General features: G+C 46.1%; 1 protein-coding gene across 1 annotated transcript; it reads left to right on the top strand.

Annotated features, from left to right (window-relative positions):
* The first annotated feature begins 240 nt into the window (after window positions 1–240).
* Window positions 241–24,004, top strand: MYL10 (myosin light chain 10). The gene is made up of 7 exons (XM_081843672.1): window positions 241–372; window positions 8,497–8,586; window positions 9,836–9,911; window positions 10,918–11,022; window positions 16,335–16,413; window positions 22,347–22,395; window positions 23,674–24,004. The coding sequence occupies exons 1-7, from the start codon at window positions 370–372 to the stop codon at window positions 23,770–23,772; spliced, it is 501 nt and encodes a 166-aa protein (XP_081699798.1). The 5' UTR covers window positions 241–369; the 3' UTR covers window positions 23,773–24,004.
* Window positions 24,005–24,590: the final 586 nt, after the last annotated feature.

Raw genomic sequence — 24,590 nt, 5'->3', positions numbered from 1 at the left:
TTCTTCCTGTTTCTTAACCAGGTTCTGATCCACTAGAGGATCAGTGTTGTACACGAAAACACCCCTCCCCATCCTTTTCTCTCCCAAAGATCTTGCCCATGTGGAATTTCACTTTTGCAACTGCTCTTGTCACTTCTCTCCGGAAAGAGTTATCTGCCAGGTGTTAATTCTATGGAAGCAAGGCTACCAGTTGGGACGAAATGTCTGGAATGGCAGTGTGGTCTGGTTGCTGCCCTTCTCCAGTCTCACATCTATTGTCTAAACTTGGGCTGAGCATATTTTTACTCCCAAATGCTGCTATATATAGAGGGACAATAGTCATTGTGTCGTTTGGCTGGTGGATTGATAGCAGCGGTGAAGAACTCCAATATGGTAGGTTCCTTCCTCCCTCCTTCCCTTCCCTAGGAGGCAAAGCAAATTCATCCTTATATTTAATCTTGCGCAACCCATGTCTTCTTTGTGCAATCAGTTCCTTCCTTCTTTATTTCCTCCTTGGTGCTGTGGCCAAAAATTTGTCCTGTTTTTTTTTGTTTTTTTTTTTTAAAAAAACCATTCTCCTTCAATTACTAAGAAACAAAAAAATTGCATTTCAAAATTATCAAAGGGAAAAGAACATTTTAGTGATGTTCTTGGGGGTGGGGGGGGGCAGGGGTTTCATTGCTTTCCAGGTGGCCAGGGGAGGCTTTTATTTCATGCCGCAAATCATCGTTCTGGCAGCCTGCGCTCTGCAGCCTCCTTGGGTGCCCAGGTTTCCTGAAAACCTCATGGATATCCTCAGCTGGGTTTTCTATTGGAAGGTGGGGAGGCTGGCTGCTCTGTGCCTGACAGTCGTTTACCATTCTTTTTTTAAAGTGAAGTGGGTTTTTTAAAAGTCAGTTTTAAAGAAATCAGTTCTGAAAGGGGTGGGGTTTTTTTTAGCTATAAGGAAAGATTTCCCTTAAGAAGAAATCCATGACGGTGCCAGTCTCAGGTGCTCAGAAGGCAGCCACCCCAGCTTCAATAAGGAACATATGGAACTGCCTTATATTGAGTCAGAGCATTGGTCCATGTAGCCCAGTATTGTCTACACTGAATGGTAGCTGCTCTCCAGGGTTTTAGGCAGGGTTCTCTTCCAGCCCTATCTGGAGATACTAAGGATTGTACTTGGGACCTAAGGGAAATGCTCTATCACTGACCCATAGCCTTTCCCCTGAAAATAATGCTCAGGGGAAGATATTAGGAAGTAACTACTCCCATGGGGATTTTTCAGATCAGGGAGATTAACACAAAACAGGCTTACAGATAGTCTAAAATGCTAAGCCGTCTGCAACTGTTTTTCAGTAAACAAAGATAAATAAGTGCAGGCAGCTAGGGAGGCTGCAGGGTGCTGGATTAATGTTTAATAGAAAACTGGGGGAGCCTTCTGGATGCTTTGCAAGATGCTCACCTCTCTATGATAAGATACCTTCAAGGGTTAACCCACCAAAATTCTGGAGGAAGAAAAAAATGGGAGGCTCTTTCACAGGAGAAGAAATGTTTTGAGAAGTGGAAGTTTTGGGTACAGCACTATTCCAGCCTTCTACCCTTCACTGGATGCTTTTAAGCAGAGGATGGATGACCATCTGCCTGGGGTTCTTTAGCTGCATTTTCTGCATTAGGGGTGGATTGGATGACCCCTGGGGTCCCTTCCAACTCTACAATTCTATGATTCTCTCCAAGCATAGCTGTCACGTTTCCCTTTTTTTAAGGGAAATTCCCTTATTCTGAATAGGATTCCTCGCAAGAAAAGGGAAAAGTTGACAGCTATGTCTCCAAGTCCTGTGAAGGCCTGTTCCCCTTCTTATCATTGTGGTTATTTTGCATTGTAAGCAGCTTTGCGTTCATTTTTTAAAATGGAAAGAGGGATGGGATTAATAATAATAATAATAATAATAAATAAATAAAAATTGTGCTTTAAAAAATACTTTCTGAAGCACACAGAGTCTCAAGGAAGCATCAAACATGTTCAAAATGGCAAAAAGGGTAGAGGGGGGAATCCATTCCTATCACAAGTAATGATGGTAATATTCTTAATGAAAGCAACCCGAGGACGTCTATACATAAGGAAACGATCATTTTTTATTAATCAGAGAGAAATGTACATGTAATTATGCCAAATGAGCTCTGCAGGGAGGCTTTCCGCCCCCACCCCCACCCCACCCCCCGCTGCCCCCTCCCCACCTCTCACACTTTACGATGTCTTAAAAGGATTTATAAATATTACTGGGGTTTTATAGCATCGTAAAGTTTCAGCTCTTTCTGTAATGCTACTTTCAAACGATTACTGGGAGACAAATCTCTGTTGTCAGAAGTAAGACAATAATCACTGCAAGGCGGGGAACTGCGGCGGCCCTGAATCTCAAGGGTTGGGGAAGGGGAATCCTAGAATAGCAGCTATTCAGTCCTTCCCCTCTTCTCACTTTCTCCTCACAACATCCCTGTGAGGTAGATTAGGTTGGGAGATAAGGGCTGGCCCCAAGATCAACCAGTAAGCTTCATGGCTGAACGGGCCCTAGCCCAACATGTCGCCACACGGTGTCTACCACTTCATTCTGAAGTATGCAATTTGTGCAAATTTAGAAACAGTTCCCATTGTGGTTAAAAAGCAATCCTTCTTCCCATGGAAGCTGTAGCTGTGAGGGAAAAAAGGCTCTCTTAACAACTCTAGCACCCTCAATGAACTGCGGTTCCCAGGATCCGCCATGACTGTTTAATAATAATAATAATAATAATAATAATAATAATAATAATAATAATTTATTATTTATACCCCGCCCATCTGGCTGGGTTTCCCCAGCCACTCTGGGCGGCTTCCAACAAAACACTAAAATACAATAGCCTGTTAAACATTAAAAGCTTCCCTAAACAGGGCTGCCTTCAGATGTCTTCTAAAAGTTTGGTAGTTATTTTTCTCTTTGACATCTGGTGGCAGGGCGTTCCACAGGGCAGGTGCCACTACCGAGAAGGCCCTCTGCCTGGTTCCCTGTAACTTGGCTTCTCGCAGGGAGGGAACTGCCAGAAGGCCCTCGGCGCTGTGGTGTCCGGGCAGAACGATGGGGGTGGAGACGCTCCTTCAGGTATACTGGACCGAGGCCTTTTAGGGCTTTACAGCGGTTTACAGCGGTTATCGTAGTACTTTAAATGGGTGAACATGGAGTTCATCTTTTGGTAGCCGGTTCCTCAGTGGGTTCGTTGCAGAGGGAGCTGCCTCCCTGTTCTCTGTCCTGAATCATCCACTTTGCTTGGAGGATCTCCAAGTTCAAGTCTTGTGAGGAGGAGACAAACTTCCTCCCTGTCTACTTTCATGCGCTAGTTTCTCTTCAGACCCTACAAATCTTCCCTCTGCCTTTTCTCCCTCTCCTGCTAATCAACATCCTTGGATGACCCCACTGGGTTGTGGTGCTATGAGAGAGAGAAAAAAACTTCATTTCCTCTCCCCCGCCTCCATGCATAATTTTATAGATTTCTGTTATCCCCCCCCCCCTCGCCTTTCCCCCCATACTAAAAAGCCTCTAATGTTATAACCCTTCCATGAAGGGAAGTCTTTTTCAGATTATTTAAAGAAATACTATAGTATGATGGATTCACGAGCTGGATTTGAACCATGAGGAACAGGAGGAATGAGAGAGCGTTGTATTGTCGTTGTGGTGAGAGAAGATAGGGTGCAGCAAGGGGGAGAAATAAAAAAAACACCATGGAAAATGGGGTGGGAAGTTGACAAAACCAAAGGAAAAAATCATTATGTATTGGAGTACGTATGGGATTGTTTTGAAAATTTAATAAAATATAACTGGGCTGCCATACATCCAGGATTTCCCAGACATATCTGGGATTGTTTGTCAGAAATGTTATCTGGACAGAACCCCCCCCCCCACCTCAGGAAAAGCTCAACAATTTTGCCAAAAAATATTTTTTGTGTCCGGATTTTCAATTTTTGAAATATGGCAATCCTGTGGGGGAAATGTTATAACCCTTCCTCATAGGGGAAGTTATTTCCCTATTCCCTGGGAGAAGGCTACTGCCTTCCAACCCTGCTTTCCCGAATGACCTGAATGCAGGACTAGGCAAACCTTTTGTAAAACTCTGCAACATTTTCCAGCTGGAAATTGCGGTGTGTGTCTTTTGGTGCTGCGCTGCCACGTAATTCAGCTGACTGCCTCCCCTGCCCCTGAGTTAGTTGACTGCCTCCCCTGCCACAACTTCTCCCTGGCAGATGCTCACTCCCTCTCCTCCTTGCTCGCTTCCTCTGCCTACGCCAAACCTCACGCCACCATGACAGTGGTGGCAGCTTTGGTGGCAGCAGAGAGAAGCCAGGAAGAAGAAGAAGAAAAGGAGGAGGAGGAGGAGGAGTTTGGATTTGATATCCCGCTTTATCACTACCCGAAGGAGTCTCAAAGCGGCTAACATTCTCCTTTCCCTTCCTCCCCCACAACAAACACTCTGTGAGGTGAGTGGGGCTGAGAGACTTCAGAGAAGTGTGACTGGCCCAAGGTCACCCAGCAGCTGCATGTGGAGGAGCGGAGACGCGAACCCGGTTCACCAGATTACGAGTGCACCGCTCTTAACCACTACACCACACTGGCTCTCAGTGTGAGCAAGAGCGCACATCCACCACCTCTGCTCCGGAGGGGAAATGTTTCCCCCATGTGCAAGGGTTCAGCTTCAGGAGGTTTCCATCGATAAGCGCAAGCACCGGCTTCTCCTCCTCCTCCTCCCGTGCTCGGGGGCAGTGCTGGAAGGGGGAAAACGGGACACTTCTGGATGAAACCAGAAGCCTGGATAGCTTCTGTAATTCCCCGATTGTCCCAGGAAAATAGGGACACTTGACGGGTATGTTTGTGCGACCTATCAGTCAGGGATGTTCTTATTCAAAGAGGATCGGGAGGTTGGGTTAATAATAGTAGTAATAATAATAATAATAATAATAATAATATATTTATACCCTGCCCATCTGGCTGGGTTTCCCCAGCCACTCTGGGCAGCTTCCAACAAAGTATTAAAATACAGTAGTCTTATTAAAATACAGTAGTCATGCCTATAGGACAGGATGGCTAAATGGAACTTCCTTGTTCAGAGGAAGTCTATCTCTGGACACCAGGTGCTGGGGACAGAAAACTGGGGGATGCCATCAGATTTAAGCCTTGTTTGTGGGCATCCATTTGGCCACCGTGGGGAAGAGTATGTCTGATGTGGGAGAGTTGTTGCCATGGGCTCTTGCGGTCCGCTTTCCTCCAGGGGAGATAATGAACTTCCTTGTTTATTTCACGAAATGTACATGCCATAGCATGATTGAATTGTGGAGTTGGAAGGGATCCCCAAGGGCCATCTAGTCCACCCCCACCCCCCGCAGTGCAGGAATCACGGCTAAGTAATCCCCACCACTTTCTGAGCTTCTATCCTGGCAGGCAGTTGCCTGCTGCCTGAAATTGAAGTTGAAATTGAAATTGCGTGCAAAGAATCCCCCTTTCCTCCCACTGTCCCTATGAATTTATTTTCTTTCTTTTTTAAATCGGAACACAAAACTCTCTTTTCCATTCTTGGATCCCCCTAAACGTCACCTCGCCGGCATCTCTGCCGTGACACCGTGAACCGAGGCATAAGCCTGGATTAGATTTATCATCTAATTATAGCTAGAACTGGAAAAGGAGGAATAAAAAAAATAATAATGATCAGAGGTATGGAATGCCGTCCATAAAAGGAGAGGATCAAAAGATCGCAGCACACCGGATCCAAATGGAATCCCGGGGGAGGGAAACAGAGATGACAGCAGGACTCTCCAGGGGACTTCCAGCTCTTTCTACGAGACCAGGGTCCCATCTAGTCCAGCGTCCTGTTCTCACAGTGGCCAACAAGATGCCCCCATTGGAAGCCCAGAGGCAGGATTCGAACACAAGAGCCCTCTCCCCTCCTGAGGTTTCCAGCCACTGCTGTTCAGAAGCTTTGCTGCCTTCCACCATGCTGCCACTGACAGCGATGTCCTCCACAAATTTCTCCAGCCCCCCTCTTTTTATAAAGCCATCCAAGTTTGTGGCCATCCCTGCCTCCTGTGGTAGGGAGTTCCATAGTTTAACTATGTACTGCATGAAGAAGTCCTTTATTTCCCCCCCTCGCCCCGAATCTTCCGACATGCAGCTTCATTGGCTGCCTGCAAGTTTGTTTGTTTATTTCCTTTATATCCCACCTTTTCCTCCCAGAAGTTCAAGGTGGCGTACATGCGTCTCCCCCTCCTCATTTAATTCCCACAACGACCCTGTGAGGTAGGTCAGACCGAGGGGCAGGGACTAGTAAGCTTCATGGCCAAGTGAAGATTTGAACCCCGGTTTCCTAGGTCCCAGTTCAGCGCTCTAACCACTGCTCCACTCTGCCTCTGGTTCTGGTCTTAGTTTAGCCCCCTCTCTGCTGACACACACACACACACACACACACACACACACACAGTCTCTGTCCTGTCTCAGTCCCTGGATGGCAAGGGTGATTGACACAGTCTGCTCAACTGCGTCAGTCCATTGCTCTCATTTCTCTCCTCACTTCCTAACCCCGGCAGCCAGGAGAAATGTAAAGAATTACAGTGGTACCTTGGGTTACATACGCTTCAGGTTACATACACTTCAGGTTACACACTCCGCTAACCCAGAAATAGTGCTTCAGGTTAAGAACTTTGCTTCAGGATGAGAACAGAAATCGTGCAGCGGTGGCGCGGCAGCAGCGGGAGGCCCCATTAGCTAAAGTGGTGCTTCAGGTTAAGAACAGTTTCAGTTTAAGAACGGACCTCCGGAACAAATTAAATACTTAACCTGAGGTACCACTGTATTGCAGAGAAAATCTTTAGCGAGGATAATGCATCTTCGCATCAGCCTCTGGTTTTATCTTTGCACACTGTTTCATTTATTTTCAAGTATTTATTTTAAAGTGTGGGTTTTTTTTTTTTAACTCTTTGTTTTTCTTAAATTTAAAAATGACAGCATTGCAGAATCCTCAAAAATCCAGATCCGTTATTATGACACTTGTAACTTTTTTTGGGGGGGGGGTGAAAGTGTGGCAGAAAAAGAGCAGGGAAGAAGGGTCCTATCCCACTCTAGCTCCAGCCTTGCCCCCCTTTTTACTGTGGTCCCAGGTACAACTCCTCTGAACACCCTGACAGATAACCAAGGAAAGGAAACAGAAAAAGGATTTAGATAAGAACTTTGTCGTCTCTCTCAAAACAAAAGCAGCAACAAGAAACTCCTGACTCCACCTGTTATAATTAGATGGAGTTGGCTCCTAGGGGCTGATGTCCCTTTGCCCCCCCAAAAAATATTTGAGGGGGCTGGGTGTCCCCAAATTTGATGGGCATTGCTATTCAAATGGTGCGCGTGAGCCGTGTCTCATCATCAATAGTCAGGACTTACCTGGGCCCCCCAATATTACATTTAAACTGGCACCCCGATTAGGTCTCTCGCCACCTAGTGTCTAAACTATATAATGACGCTATCCACACAAAGTTCCTTCTCCTTTTAAGGAGCACTTCCTCGTCGCATACAAATTCTCTGCATTCAGAGCAAACTGGGAGATCTTATGTGCAGAAACATTTGTGGGTTTCGTATGTTGTCGTAAGTGAATGCCATGTGAATGCAACAAAGTTGTTGCATGATACAAATTGTGTTGCGTTACATATACAAGTTTAATGTGTACATTTAGTCCAGCTATGATTGTGTGGGTGCTTACCTTATTGATATTTGTCATTAAGGTCTTAATATCTCAACAAGTACAAATATTATCATTTCTATTATTAAAGTAAAAATGAGATCATGTATTCATTTTTTTTCCTGTGTCAATATTTTTTGCTGGTCTACCCTTGCTGGGGGGCCTGGCCCAAGGGAAAGGGAAATCACTGGGGTGGATTGTAGTCTGTAATGCTGCTGGACTCCAAAGTTGAATTCATTTCATTCTGAATTCTCATCAGGACCAGAGTCACGCTCTGCCTGGGTGCCTGGGTATAGTCCCCCTCCCAGGATTATTCTCAGGACCACAATACCTCAAGGACTGCCTCTTTCCATATGAACCTACCTGGACCGATATCATCTTCTGAGGCCCTCCTTTGTGTGCCTCCTCCTCGAGAGGTCTGGAGGGTGGCAACACGAGAACGGGGCCTTCTCTGCAGTGGCTCCCCGTCTGTGGAATGCTCTCCCCAGGGAAGTTCACCTGGTGCCTTCATTATACACCTTTAAGTGCCAGGCAATAACGTTCCTTTTTAACCAGGCCTTTGTTTGATCTGATTTACATCCTATAGCCTTTTAAAATGTGGTGGGGTTTTTTTTGGTGGGGGGCTATTGGGTTGTTGATTTTATTTTTATTAGGTATTTTGTGGTTTTATAACTTGACTTTATTCTGTGAACCATCCTGAGACCCTTGGGTATAGGGCAGTATATAAATTAAATAAATAATAATAATAATAATAATAATAATAATAATAATAATATTCTCATTCTTAATTTGCAGGCACCCAAAATGGCCAGACACAAGAAGGAAGGAGGTGGCTCCAATGTATTCTCTATGTTTGATCAAAGCCAAATCCAAGAATTTAAAGAGGTAAGTTCTCCCTAAGGCTGTGCAAAACACTTGACCTTGGGATGTGTGAGGATTTCATTTGGTCTGTGTTTTTAAGCAAAGCAACCTGATTTGCACTTGCTCAACTAATACATGGACCACAATGAAGTTAGCCTTTAATAATAATAATAATAATAATAATAATAATAATTTATACCCCACCCATCTGGCTGGACTTCCCCAGCCACTCTGGGCGGCTTCCAACAAAATATTAAAATACAATGGTCTGTCAAACATTAAAAGCTTCCCTAAACAGGGCTGCCTTCAGATGTCTTCTGAAAGTCCGGTAGTTGTTTTTCTCTTTGACATCTGGTGGGAGCGCATTCCACAGGGCGGGCACCACTACCGAGAAGGCCCTCTGCCTGGTTCCCTGTAACTTGGCTTCTCGCAGTGAGGGAACCGCCAGAAGGTCCTCGGTGCGGGACCTCAGTGTCTGGGCAGAACGATGGAGGTGGAGACGCTCCTTCAGGTATACTGGACCGAGGTCGTTTAGGGCTTTCAAGGTCAGCACCAACACTTTGAATTGTGCTCAGAAATGTACCGGGAGCCAGTGTAGGTCTTATGTGATTTCGGCGGCCGCTCCCAGTCACCAGTCTAGCTGCCGCATTCTGGATTAATTGTGGTTTCCGGGTCCCCTTCAAAGGTAGCCCCACATAGAGTGCATTGCAGTAGTCCAAGCGGGAGATGACCAGAGCATGCACCACTCTGGTGAGACAGTCCGCGGGCAGGTAGGGTCTCAGCCTGCGTACCAGATGGAGCTAATAAACAGCTGCCCTGGACACAGAATTGACCTGCGCCTCCATGGACAGCTGTAAGTCCAGAATGACTCCCACCTGGTCCTTCAGGGGCACAGTTACCCCATTCAGGACCAGGGAGTCCTCCACACTTGCCCGCCTCCTGTCCCCCAAAAAGAGTACTTCTGCCTTGTCAGGATTCAACCTCAATCTGTTAGCTGCCATCCATCCTCCAACCGCCTCAGACACTTCTCCAAATTTCGTCATATTGTTCTTGGCTCAAAAAAAGTAACGAAGTGCATATGAAATGTGTATTTTAGTTTTGAAAGCATACCCAAATTGTTGAATCCATTCACGTTTTACTTACTGCAGACGTGTTGAAATTAATGGACCCAAGTTAGCCGTTTACGAAATGCTGGAGGCTACAGAGGGTTTTTCGCCTCGTTGTAAGCAATATCCCCCACCGCCAATCTCTCACTCTTTGTATTTTGCAATAGGCCTTCACAATCATGGATCAGAACCGAGATGGCTTCATTGACAAGGCTGACTTGAGAGACACCTTTGCTGCATTGGGTAAAAAGCACAAACTTTTTTGTGTACTGGCATCTAATATGTATTTTGGAAAGTTGTTTGTTTGCTGTGCGTTTGGACGTCTCTTAGGATATTGGTAACCACATTATTTTGATTTTAATCCGATTTTAAGCTGTATTTCAGCCAATTGCTGAATTTTATGTCTTAATGTATTATATATTTTGATGTTAGCCACCCTGAACCCGATTCTGCCTGGGGAAGGTGGGATATAAATAAAAATTATTATTATTATTATTATTATTATTATTATTATTATTATTATTCACGATGGTTCCTGAGATAGGTTTTCATCTATGTTTTGATCAAATTGGATACCATTTTGAATCAAGATGGAAGACTGAACCTTCTTGTGTTAGTTGGTTTATCCTAGCCAATCAGAGACGACACAGAAAATGGGATGGCACGATTTGTGCATGAAGTGTTGAATAAACACTCCCAAGTACTTCAGTTTATTTCACCATATGGTAAACCCAGCCAACCTGGGTCTGCAATTTTGCACCAATGGTTTAACATTGTTTCTAATTCCAGCTTATTTATTTTTACACCTGCCACTCCACCAAACCAATAAATTTCTGCCAAAACCTCAGGTGCTGCCACTTCTGGGATCATTAGTTAGAAGGCAATAACATCTGCCAATAAACTGATTTTCCCTTCACCCATAACTCTTGTAATTTGGAGTCATTCTATAGCCTGTGGCCTTCTTCTTGTCCTGACAATTCTTGAGTTTTCCACAGTGTCCCCAGGTTCAAAATATGAGCAGTGATTTTGTTCTCTTAAGGTTTTTACACTTTGCTGCAAGCTCTATTCAAATATGAAGAAAAGACAATATTAGGTTAGAGATTTTGGAGCGGTGGTTTGCGTATCATTCATTCAGGTGCATGTGCAGATCCCTGGATGATGTCACACACCTACAACTATATAATTCTTCATGGCTGATTGCCACCATTTCCATTTACTGTCACATGACAAGAACGTTGTTCTATCATAGGTCGCATGAATGTCAAGAATGAAGAGTTAGAAGAAATGATCAAGGAAGCTCCAGGGGCCATTAACTTCACCGTCTTCCTTACTATGTTTGGTGAGAAGCTCAAAGGTAAGCAGAAACCAGTGGTCAAATGGTGTGCGCGAATCTCTGTTTACAAACAGTTCCCAGAATCCTTTGCATGGGGCAGAGCCATGGCAGTTTAACTGGCTCAATGGCAGAGCACATGTTGCATATGCAGAGGTCCTAGGTTCATTCCTTGGCCCTCCAGTCAGAAGGACCCGATAGCAGGTGACATGGAAAAATTGTCAAGAGCTCGTCCTACGCTCAAGTAAGACTCTGGTAGAGTCACATGCCTGACTGGCATGTTCTCTCCCTCCTGGTCATTCGTTCAAGAGCTTCAAAAGCTTTCTTCAGCCCAAACATCACAGTGACCCATGCCAACAGACCTCGGCACACTTAGGGATCCACAGAGTCTTTGCAGGTCGCGTGACAGACCTCAGCAACTCAGCATTTTGGCTAATCTACTTTATTTACATATAAACACACATGGAGCACTGCAACATGGCTCCCTCTCTCTCTAGCATCACACAGCAAAAAAGAAAAAGGAAAAAAAGAACAAAGGACATTAGTCCCACTTCACGGAACACAGTAATAGAAACATCCTGTCTATGTCACTTCCCACTCTGTGGAGTCAAAACATACACCGTCGTCATGTGATAGACAACAATCCCATGACTGCAATCACGGAGCAGGAATTCTAACAAAAATGACTTGTTTGAACCAACAGAGTAATGAGCACCAGGATAGATGGACAAAAAGTCTGACCCTAGAGAAGGCAGCTGCTGGTGTTGGTATGAATCCGAGGTATGCTTGAAGTGTAGTTTTGCAACCTGCATTTTTTTGTTCATGGAGCGATGGTTCAGGTATACATGCCAATGTCATGGACTGGTTGAATTCAGAGGAATGGTGGGAGGAGTCAGCTGGGGAGCAGTGGCGGAGCAAGCTGTTCGGGCGCCTGTGGCGGTGCGCATGCCTTGCACCCAGGGGCAGGGCCAGCCACCCGTGGGGTGAGCCGGGGCAGGACTCTCCGGAGGGCCTCCGAGGAGTCTGGCTGCCTCCTCCCACTCAGCCACCCTACAACTGTGAGGGAGGCAGTGGGCAGACCATTTGGGGCAGCGAGGAGCCTGCAGGTGCCCAAGCCACTGCGTCACTCCCAGGAGAGACCTGTAGCTTGGGCACACTGCAGGCCCTGTGGTGAGTGCTCAAGGCATTTTGCCACACACCCCTCAGTGGTGACACCCAGGGCGACTCGCCCCCCCGCCTCCCTTCCTCTGCCCCTGCTGGGCAGCCCCCCAAGGGAAGAAGGCTCAGAGCTGGGGAATTGGTGGTGGGACGACAATTAGCGGTCAGAGGGAGAAATGGGAGAAGACTGGGGAGAAGTGGTGTCAGAAGCTGAAGAGGTAACAGGGCTTAGTGAGCGGGGAGAATCTGTGGCAGAGAGAAGACCAGAAGCGGAGGCAGAAGCAGAGGCTGGAGAGGAGGGAGGCCAAGAGGGAGAGATGAGTCTGGCTAGTGAAGAGGCACGGGTGTCTCCCTCTCCTTCCGCGACCAGCTCCCCTCCCCCATGGTCTCCCAGGACAAGAAGTGGTATGAAATGAGAAGAGCAAAGACAGGCATGCAGGCTTGGTCTCAGATTGCTTGGGGAAAACCCTGGAGGTGAGGATCTTCAGTCTCTGCAACTGCTTCATGGGGGCAAGACCTATGAAATAAGAGTTGCTGTGCTCCTTAGGCCTGACCCTCCAGTGCAGATCCTGTTTTTTTTCTAATAAAAAGTTAAGTCCACTTACTTTGTACTGGTGGCTGGCTCGCTTGGGACAGCACACACTTTTGCATATAAGCGCCGTCCCTGGAACGTAACCCCAATGCAAGACGCAATTGTACTGTACTGAACAGGATGGACCAATGGTATGACTCAGTAGAAGTCCACTTCCTCTGCTCCTGTTTTGCTCTGCCTAGCCAGTTTGGTATCTCTCAAATTTGTTTAAAAAATAATCAGAGTTGTGGCGGTGTCTTCCCTCCCATACTGTCTTTGGGTGAAAAAAAATAAAAGAAGCAGTTTGTAGTCTGTAATCCTACTGGACTCTTGAGCTTTGAAGTGGAATTTTGCGGCAAGCATTCCCTATTGATTAGCTGGTGCACAAAGTGGTCTCTTTGAGGACAGCGCGGCATCTCTGCGTGGTATACAAATTGCATTTCCTCCAACTCTTTGTGGAGCAGAGGCCCATGTGGCTGACATTAACACAGAATGCTTTCGGGAGGGTGGGTGTGTTTGCTGCTCATCTGGCAGTGGGATATATATCACTAACCAAAGTTTCCAGCTTCTTCCTAGAGTTCCAGCTCTCTCTCCCCTTGCTCCTGCACTGACAATGCTTTGATGGCTTTAACAGATTTCTAGCACAGCTAATTGTATAAATCATTGTCATCATCATCAGTAATTACCTGCCCTTCCCTCAAAGGTCCTTGGATGCATTACAATGTTAAAACACAATATTAAAAACAGTTGAAAGCCATTTACAATCCCTACGGTGTCATCGTGTCTACAGACCTGGGATAGCTCAGTCGGTAAAGCATGAGGCTCTTAATCTTAGGGTCATGGGTTCTAGCCTCATGCTGGGCAAAAGATTCCTGCATTGCAGGGGGTTGGACTGGATGACCTTTGGGGTCCCATCCAACTCTACAATTCTATGATTCTAAAGTGACTTGTGCTGGGCTTATGTTCCAGGAATTTGAAAAAAATGTACATAGCCAAACCACCCTCGTATGGCCATCCTTAGCTTTCAAGCAAGGCAGAGAGCTTTTAAGAGTTGCTTACTGGGCTCTGGTAGGCTCTTGTGCAGGCTCTTGGAGGACCGTTTGAGTCCCCACAATATCTCACAAGAGCCTCCCAGAGCCTGATAAGCAAGTATGAGAACTTAACAAGCTCTTTCTGCAGCAGGAGAACCCGGCTCAAAGGAGTTTTCAAGCTCTCTGCCTTGCAAGCAATTAATTTGCGGGGTTTCAAATTTGTTGTTGTTTAGTCGTTTAGTCGTGTCCGACTCTTTGTGACCCCCTGGACCAGAGCACACCAGGCACTCCTGTCTTCCACTGCCTCCTGCACTTTGGTCAGGCTCATGTTTGTAGCTTCGAGAACACTGTCCAACCATCTCGTCCTCTGTCATCCCCTTCTGTTTGTGCCCTCCATCTTTCTCAACATCAGGGTCTTTTCCAGGGAGTCTTCTCTTCTCATGAGGTAGCCAAAGTATTGGAGTCTCTGCTTCAGGATCTGTCCTTCCAGTGAGCACTCAGGGCTGATTTCCTCAAGAATGGATAGGCTTGTTCTTCTTGCAGTCCATGGGACTCTCAAGAGTCTCCTCCAGCACCATAATTCAAAAGCATCAATTCTTTGGCGATCAGCCTTCTTTATGGTCCAGCTCTCACTTCCATACATCACTACTGGGAAAACCATAGCTTTTACTATACGGACCTTTGTTGGCAAGGTGATGTCTCTACTTTTTAAGATGCTTTCTAGGTTTGTCATTGCTTTTCTCCCAAGAGGCAGGCGTCTTTTAATTTCGTGGCTGCTGTCACCATCTGCAGTGATCATGGAGCCCAAGAAAGTAAAATCTCTCAGTGCCTCCATTTCTTCCCCTTCTATTTGCCAGGAGGTGATGGGACCAGTAGCCATGATCTTCGTTTTTATTTTGATGTTGAGCTTCAGACCATATTTTGCGCTCTCCTCTTTCACCCTCAATAAAAGGTTCTTTAATTCCTCCTCACTTTCTGCCATCAAGGTTGTGTCATCTGCGTATCTGAGGTTGTTGATATTTCTTCCGGCAATCTTAATTCCAGCTAGAGATTCCTTCTACTCCACACTTATTAAAAGCACGGGATCCATAGCTGTCAACTTTTCCCTTTACTTGCAAGGAATCCTATTTGGAATAAGGGAATTTCCCTTAAAAAAGGGGAAACGTTGACAGCTATGACAGCATCTTTGTTCTCCTTTGCACCTGACAAAGTGGAAGGTGTGCAAAGGAGGGCAGCCTGGAAACCTAGCCTTATGAAGAATGGTTGAGGGAGTTGGGGATGTTTAGCCTGGAGAAGAGAAGACAGAGAAGTGACTTGATAGCCATCTTCAAATACCTGAAGGGCTGTCCCATGGAAGATGGAGCAACCTTGTTTTCTGCTGCTCCAGGGCGTAGGAGCCAAACCAATGGTTTAAGTTACAAGAAAGGAGATTCTGACTAAGCATCAGGAAGAACGTTCTGGCAGTAGGAGCTGTTCAGCAGTGGAACAGACTGCTTATAGTGATTTCCCCATATATTCATATTTCTCCCTTCCCGCTATATATTTAATACTTTACACTGCTAACTTTACACTAACCCTGCTAAAGTTTTAACCAGATTAACCTGATTCTTCAGCTATTCTCCAAACATTTCCCACTCTTCCTTAAATACTCCATCTTCCTGATCTATTATTCTATTAGATAAATTTGCTAATTCTACATATTCTACATCTCCTGTGTTGCTATTGTTCTCTTGGTTGCCCAGTTTCTTTGTAGGACTGAGATGGGACTGTTGCTGGCTTAAGTGTTAGTTCTGTTCTCTGTAAAGGTAAAGGTACCCCTGGCCGTTAGGTCCAGTCGTGGCCGACTCTGGGGTTGTGGCGCTCATCTCGCTCTATAGGCCGAGGGAGCCGGCGTACAGCTTCTGGGTCATGTGGCCAGCATGACTAAGCCGCTTCTGGTGAAACCAGAGCAGCACACAGAAATGCCGTTTACCTTCCCGCCGGAGCGGTACCTATTTATCTACTTGCACTTTGACATGCTTTCGAACTACTAGGTGGGCAGGAGCAGGGACTGAACAACGGGAGCTCACCCCGTCGCAGGGATTCGAACAGCCAACCTTCTGATCAGCAAGCCCTAGGCTCAGTGGTTTAGACCACAGCACCACCCACGTTCTCCATAGGCGACTGTGAATGTTGATATAGGGATCATTTTCTAGGATAATGCAGAAATTAACGGTCTTTTCTTCTTCTGTAAGCAGCACAGGAGGTTGCGGTATGATGAGGGTGATAGATTGCGTATGTATGTGTGCACGCATGTATGTGACAATATTCGTGGGAAGCCCTAATGTGATAAGTGGTAAAAGTTGGCTCTTTAGTTACACAGATGATTGGAAAATGGAGATCATTTGTTTACTGTTAGCATGTGACTTGCTGGGCTTGCATGAGTTGTCTGGGCTACCAACAATGCAGTGCTCTGTACTGGAGTATGTTCACTGAGTGGAGTGAAATCAGATTATGTTCATTTGTGGTGTGAACCAGCAGATACATGCGTGCACAGAAGTATTGGAAATATAAATCTCTGCTTGTTCCCCTTATAGGCACAGATCCGGAAGAGATCATTCTGAATGCTTTCAGGGTTTTCGACAGAGAAGGAAAAGGTCATGTGAAAGCAGATTAGTAAGTTTTCACTTCATTTTGAATCTCTTCTCCATGTTAATTTCGCTTCTGTCAAGTTTGTGACTCATTGCCAGTCTGTTGTATTGCACTGCCCAATGGCTGGATCCCTGCCCTGTGGAATGCCAGATTCTGTGAGCAGTCATCGAAACATCAAATCATGGAATGGTAGAGTTGGAAGTGACCCCAACGGTCATCTAGTCCAACCCCCTTCAATGCAGAAATCCCAGCTAAAGCATTCATGACAGATAGCCATCCAACCTCTGCTTAAAAACCTCCAGGGAGGGAGTGTTCATCACCTCCCAAGGGAGACCGTTTGCTGTTACCAATAAAGGTCTGGGCCAGTTTTAACCCAGCTTCAGCCTCTATTTGCTCCCATGCACGCTACTCTGTGCTGCAGACACAAATTAATCCCCATGTAAACAAGAGTCTCCTCCAGCACCATAATTCAAAAGCATCAATTCTTCGGCGATCAGCCTTCTTTTTGTGAGAGCTGGACCATAAAGAAAGCTGATCGCCGAAGAATTGATGCTTTTGAATTATGGTGCTGGAGGAGACTCTTGAGAGTCCCATGGACTGCAAGAAGATCAAACCTCTCCATTCTGAAGGAAATCAGCCCTGAGTGCTCACTGGAAGGACAGATCCTGAAGCTGAGGCTCCAATACTTTGGCCACCTCATGAGAAGAGAAGACTCCCTGGAAAAGACCCTGATGTTGAGAAAGATGGAGGGCACAAGGAGAAGGGGACGACAGAGGACGAGATGGTTGGACGTGCTCTGGTCCATGGGGTCACGAAGAGTCGGACACGACTAAACGACTAAACAACAACAAAAACAAACAAAAACAAAAACTGTCCCTGCATGTAGAGAACTAGCACATCAGGGAAAGTGTTGAAGGGGCTGAAGCGGCTCTAGCCACTACCCAATGCTCCCCCTCCTACTTTACCTGCACCCACACAGTTAATGCCACCTCTAGTCTTATCCTGGGAGAGGAGGATCAATTGGCACCCACAATTTCATAATACAAAGTGGAATATACCGTATTTTTCGCCCTATAGGACGCACTTTTTCCCCTCCAAAAATGAAGGGGAAATCTGGGTGCGTCCTATGGGGCGAATGCAGGCTTTCGCTGAAGCTTGGAGAGCAAGAGTGGTCGATGCACACCGACCCCTCTTGCTCTCCAGGCTTCAGGAAGACATCCGCAGCTTAGGCAGCCCTGCGGGAGTTCCCGCAGGGATGTCTAGGCTGCGGATAGCAGCCTGCTTCCCGGAGCGCCGGGCGCCCTGAAGCAGAGCGCCCCGCGCACCGGACAGACATCCGCAGTGTGGGGAGCCCTGCAGGAGTTCCCTGCAGGGCTCCCCACGCTGCAGATAGCAGCCTGCTGCCCGGCGCGCGGAGCGCCCTGAAGCAGAGCGCCCCATGCGCCGGGCAGACATCCGCAGTGTGGGGAGCCCTGCAGGAGTTCCCCGCAGGGCTCCCCACGCTGCGGATAGCAGCCTGCCGCCTGAGGCAGACATCGGCCAGCCCCATAAGCTCGGGGGACAGCAGGGAGGCGCAGTGCCGTTCCTCGACCTGGTTCGGTTTCCCCGACCTGCTTTTGGGGGGAAAATAAAGGAAATTTTTCCCCCTTTATTTCCCCCCCAAAAAACTAGGTGCGTCCTATGGGACGAAAAATACGGTAAATGCGTAATACATAGCTGCAGGGTTTTTCTTGCTGGAAAAGGACACCCATAACACCCCACCAAAAATGGTCCCTGCCCAACCTAGCCAAAGTCACAAGACAATTTCATTAGCTCATCACCACACAACAGAACTTACTGTTTTCTTATTAGACCCAAGGGTAATGTCAATCATTACATAACAAACCATTAAATCAATCCCATGGCTGCATTTGATGCTCAGCCTCATTTCACATAATTCCAGCATTTAGACATTTGACTCTAATAATTTTTTTAGCGTGGCTCACACATCCCTTTGAAAGTCTTTCCGCTTTCAAGGCGATGGTTGCTATTCATTAATAGCATTTCTCCATGTGAAGAAGGAAAGACAACAGCAGAATCCTCCCCGCCCCCACTCCATTGGCGGTGACTGACCTTTTAATAAGAACCTTCATCTAATTAACATCCTTTTGGGGCATTTCATTTTTTCCACTGCGTGTTTTCACCTCTCACTTGGAAAATCGTGACTCATTTGGGAGTTTTGGAACTGATTTTGAATGTGATGGCAAAGATATGTGATATCTATATTGCCTTAAACACCGTACTCTTACCACACAGAGGGATAGAGAGATGAGAAAGAGATTGGGCACACCGTCCTTTGCGATGTTGAAGCTCAACAACAGGCAACAGCCTCCTTCCAAGGTGGGCAAACAAAACAAAAACTGGCATGGCGTTTGGAAAAGTTTGGCGATTCAGGTTGCAAAGTTCCCTTGACGTTTATGAGGTTTACTCACAAGCAAGAAAGCACAGCGTTGCGATTATGCTTCCCACAGCTGTCCAATAACAGTCTTGTTGATACCAAACAGCACTCCACAAATTTGCACCAACTTAGACCATGACGGAAATTAGCTGTATTTAAAGTGTGGCCAACCACCTTCTCCAAAGTCCACATTTTCAAAGCCCAGAATATCCCATTTCCCTCCCCGCTTGTTTGCGAGGAATGTGCGTATGTGAGAGACCTGCGCATACATGACGCCAGAGCCCTCTCCTTCCTTCCATATCCTGTTTGCAGAAACAACGCTCTGTTTCCTGAGCAATGCAGGAAGTCATTGTGGATCCAACCTCACATCCACAAGTGAGCTCACAGACTGGAATAGAAGGCAGGCACTTCCAATTGCATGCCCTTCTAGGACTGCAAGTGTCCCTGTTTCCCAGGGACAGTCCTGGATTTACAGAAGCCATCCCAGTTTCTGATTTGATCCAAGAATGTCCACTTTTCTTTAGAACATCCCTTTTTCATCAGAGAAGTGTTAGAGGGTATGGCATTTGTTGTTGTTTAGTCGTTTAGTCGTGTCTGACTCTTTGTGACCCCATGGACCAGAGCACGCCAGGCCCTCCTGTCTTCCACTGCCTCCCGCAGTTTGGTCAAACACATGCTGGTAGCTTCAAGAACACTGTCCAACCATCTCGTCCTCTGTCATCCCCTTCTCCTTGTGCCCTCCATCTTTCCCAACATCAGGGTCTTTTCCAGAGAGTCTTCTCTTCTCGTGAGGTGGCCAAAGTATTGGAGTCTCAACTTCATGATCTGTCCTTCCAGTGAGCACTCAGGGCTGATTTCCTTAAGAATGGAGAGGTTTGATCTTCTTGCAGTCCATGGGACTCTCAAGAGTCTCCTCCAGCACCATAATTCAAAAGCATCAATTCTTTGGCGATCAGCCTTCTTTACGGTCCAACTCTCACTTCCATACATCACTACTGGGAAAACCATAGCTTTAACTATACGGACCTTTGTTGGCAAGGTGATGTCTCTGCTTTTTAAGATGCTGTCTAGGTTTGTCATAATAGGACATCCTTATTTTCATCAGAGAAATGTTGGAGGATATGGGATTGGGAGTTCAGTTGCCTCTCCTCTTTCGACTTACTTGTCAATCCTCAACCAACAATCAAAGGAGGTTTCTAGCATGTGAACTTAAGGGTGTAATAGGCCAGTTTTCAGTTCAATTCTGTGTTGCAGTGGCCTTCAGATACTCTTTGTCCCAAGAGAGAATTTTCTGTTCCTCCCTTTTTCAAATGAAGAGGGTTGTTCTCCATAATTACAGAGTCCACTCAGGGGCGGAGGAAGGGGTGTGTGGTGGGGGCGGCATGCCCCGGGTGTCACCACTGAGGGGGTGACAAAATGCCGAGTGGCACTCACCGCAGGGCCTACAGCGCCTGAGTCACGTGTCTCTCTCTGCGCTGCCCCAAGTGGTCCGCCCAGCGCCTCCCCCTCAGCTGTAGGGTGGCTGAGGAGGAGGAGGCAGGAAAACTCCCTGGAGGCTCTGCGGAGCGTCCTGCCCTGGCTGGCCCCGCCCCTGGGCACAAGACACGCCCACCGCCCCAGCCGCCCAATCGGCTTCCTCCGCCGTTGAGTCCACTAGATTAGAAAGATCAGAATTAGGTGCCTAAGGAACTTACACTTTCCTTTTGTTTAAGTGCAAAGAGTAGGAAGATCCAGTTGTGAGTCTCAATTGTTTCTTCCCCAAGACTGCAGGAGACAGTCTGATGGAGCCACAGAAGGATCAAATCCTTCTTGGATCTTCATCCAGACATCACTGGTGCTGCCCACAGCCCCACCGACCTCTTCTTGAGGCTACAATGTGTGCCAGATTATCTCAATTAACGCACAACTTGTTCCGTGCCATTTCTTTTTTGGGGAAAAAAAAGAAAGAAAGCGCAGCTCTCTGTGACTTACTAGGAAACCAAATATTGGGACTGAAAATATTGGAACGAGCTGAAACTGGCCGCGACAGATACCATCAGGACCCCAGGGCAGGCGCTGTTTTTATAAACCCTGTTTGTTTCTATGTGTCTGATTTTGGGGGTTGTTGTCTCCTCCCTCCCCGCAAAGAAACAAGTAATATGGAAAACAACAACTGCAGGGAAGCTGACGGCTTCTTAGTTAGGAAAATCTGAGTCTTTGTTTCTCTATAAAATAAATAATGGAAACTGTGGGGTTCTTTACTCAGTCCTTCTTATGTGTAATGGTGCCAGAGGCTGCCGTGCTGTGCTTCTGAAGCTCGAAATTGTATTTGATCCTCCTCCTTCGCCACCACCACCTCAGCCACCCCCGCCACCCTCAATCTGGCCTCACATTCTTTCCAAAAACACTGGATGCATGTGAACAGAAGATGCCAAGTGACATTGGTTGCTTTCTGAAAGAGAGAGAGAGAGAGAGAGAGAGAGAGAGAGAGAGAGAGAGAGAGGACTGAGCCTCTTTGGAAACCAAATCAATAGAAGAGTCTTGCGGCATAAGATTTCATGGACTGGAGTCAACAGATTTAGGACAGTTGCCAGATACAGACAGGTGGACACAGAGGAGGAAAAATGGAAACAGTGGAAACAGGGAGACCAAAAGTGGCCCATTTTGTCCAGCATCCAATTTCTCTTGGTGGCAAACCAGATTATTGGTGCTTGGGAAGTCTGTCTTCAAAGAGGATCAGTTCCAGTTCCAGTTCTCCCCTTCCAAAACAGGATTAGTTCCAGTGCGAGTTCACCCCCTCCAAAATGGAACAACTTCTGCTCCAGTTCAATTTTCACAGTTCAATTCAAAATTCATTCCCATGGCGATTTTTTTCAGTCTTCAGAGTTTCACTAGCTGCTCACCTGAAGGATAAAATGTACTTAAGAACACTAAGGCAACATCGAAAGGCACATGCAATACAACAGGAACAGTTGTTTTGTCTATTTCCTAAGCTTAAACAGGAACATCCCTTTTACAGATAAGGGGGGGGGGGAGGAATGATGACTGCAATGAAACACAATGAATGTAATGAAGTGTGTGTGTGTGTGTGTGTGTGTGTGTGTGTGTGTGTGAATTAAAAAGCGGCCTCCAAAAAATCAGCACAAAAGTAACTTAATTCCTGTTCGGTTCACCCGGACATTGCAGAAACTACTTTCAGATGTGACTCAGAGCTTTCCGAATTAATTCCGAATTAATCCATCTGTTCCAAGCACCGCCAGTTACACCCTTAGACATACTGACCTGGCTCTATTCACGTGCAGTTGCTTCTCTAGCACGAGGCGGATACAATGGGACACAGTGGATCTGTGATTCCTGCATTGTAGAAGGCTGGAATGGGATCCCTTCCAACTCTACAGTTCTATGATTCCACCCCTTCAGCCATAATGGCGCCAGCACTGCATTCGTCCTGCTACGTACTCCTGTTAGGTTTGAGCACAGTGCAGGTTGCAAATGTGGCCTCCTCCGTGGCCCTTAAATAGATTTGCTTTATTTCAAACAGCATGAAGGAAATGCTCATGACACAGGCAGACCGGTTTACTGAAGAGGAGGTAAGATTCCTTACATGCTGCACTCCCTTTATTCCCTGAAAATGTGAAGATTTTTCTATTTGATAAGAACAATTTCCAATTTTTTTGTTTCGTTCCAGATTTGATGGTTGAGATGGCATCATGAGATTGCCAGGGGTAGTCCTTGGGAGTCTGGTTATCTTGAGATAAATGGGGGAAAGAGCTGGTCTGGGATGGATAGATTGATGGTCCTTTAGAGGGGGAACTTCTAACCTTCCCAGTTTCTCTATTTATTTCCTTTATATCCCATTTCCCCTCCAAGGAGTTCAAGGTGGCACAAATGGTTCCATGCGCGGAGCCATGGATTTTTGTTTGTGGGGGGCAGACAAAGTTGTTCAGCTTTTTTTGGGAAATCCACCAAAGTTGTTGAGCTCTTTTTAGGAGATTGCCCCCAAAAGTTGGGGAAGTCACAGGTAAAAAGTAAAAATACCCCCAAGAGCAGGACTTTTGGGGGAGCAGGCTTTGGTTGGGGGGCAGGCTGATGCTAGGGGAGGCATAACCTCAGTTTATTGAGTACTTTCTTTTTTGTACATAATTTAAATTAAGTTTTGTGTTTTACAATTAAAGACACTCATTTTACATCCTTAACATATAAATGACTTCCCTTCTTCTCTTTCCGTGGTTCATTTTACATATCATAAATCCCTGCATATTTTACAAAAACTATACCGTTCAGTATTCCATTATTGCATCCAACAAAACTTTACACTGTTGAATTTATCTTAATGCTGCCAGTGTTTTCAGCTGTACACAATTATTTCCCATATATTCAATAAACGTTTTCCAATATTCTTTATTGAGTACTTTCAATGCTTTTCAATAATTCTTGTGCTCCCCCATGCATAGTTCTGCTCCTTCTCCATTTTATCCTGACAGGTAAGTTAAGCTGAGAGACTGTGACTAGGTCAGCCAATGAGCTTCATTGCCAAATCCTGGTCTCCCAGTGCCACACTCTTAACCCTACACCACACTAGCTCTCAATGTTGTTGTTTGACACCAGCTCCCTATGGAAGGTTCCACATCAGCATAGAGTGGAGTGTGGTCCATTTGTGGAACCTTGAGCTGCAGCCAGCTCTCTGAGAAATATGGCTCCAGCATGATTACAGTGGTTCTCTTCAATGGTACCAACTAACGGGTAGAGCAGGGGTAGGCAATCAGTCTTTGAACTGTGTGATTGCCGACTAGCATGCTCCTGTGACAGTTGAGATGCAATTCCCATCCTGTCCTTTCCAATATTTATTTCCTTCTTCTGTTTCTCAGATGAAACAGACGTTCACCGCATTCCCTCCAGATCCTGCCGGCAACCTGGACTACAAGAACCTTGTTTACGTTATCACTCATGGTGAAGAGAAGGACTAGAAGATGCTGAGATGATCCATTGAGAGAAGGCTATTCACTGTTGCCTCAGAAGAAGCCGAGTGAGACGAAAACCATTATATTTCACCAGGCTTCAACAACCTGGGGCCCTCCTCATGCTTTGGAGTACAACTGCCATCAGACGTAGAAAACAACTGGGGAGCAGCAGATTGTTGAAGGCCGTGCTAGATAATCTTGGGCATTTTTATAAATAAAAGCAGAAGATACCATTTTGTATCTATCTCCCTGTTTGGTTTTCTGTGTATTCTTGTTTTTTGTTGTCATCAGCAATGTAGAAACGGGATGTTCTCGATGTTGGGAAGTGTAATGTAGCTCCACCTCTTCCCCTTCCCTTTATTAAACACCAGGAGATATGTGAAAAAGACAAGGGATGGAGGGAATCTTTGTGAAACAGGGATGGGTTCTTTTTATAACCCTCCAATCTGGCTTAATGTGAGCAGGAGATGAGTACTGGAACCTGTTTTAAATCTGAAGACCCAACCGAGGAACCTGCTTGTTGGAATAACACAAAGGTGTCTTTGGTTCCCTGCTCAAAATGGCCACATAAAGTGTGAAGGCTTCAGGGAATCCTATCCCTCCCATGGTGGGATGCAAAGAAGCAGAAAAACAAGAAGAGTTCTTACCAGGTACAGTGGTACTTCTGGTTACAAACTTAATTCATTCCGTAGGTCCGTTCTTAACCTGAAACTGTTCTTAACCTGAAGTACCACTTTAGCTAATGGGGCCTCTTGCTGCTGCTGTGCCGCCGGTGCACAATTTCTGTTCTCATCCTGAGGTAAAGTTCTTAACCCGAAGTACTA

This window comes from Podarcis erhardii, assembly GCF_964252035.2.
Source record: "Podarcis erhardii genome assembly, chromosome: 16".
Lineage (NCBI taxonomy): Eukaryota > Metazoa > Chordata > Lepidosauria > Squamata > Lacertidae > Podarcis > Podarcis erhardii.
Note: the sequence above shows the minus strand (reverse complement) of the source record. Positions and strands in the feature narration are given on the sequence as shown.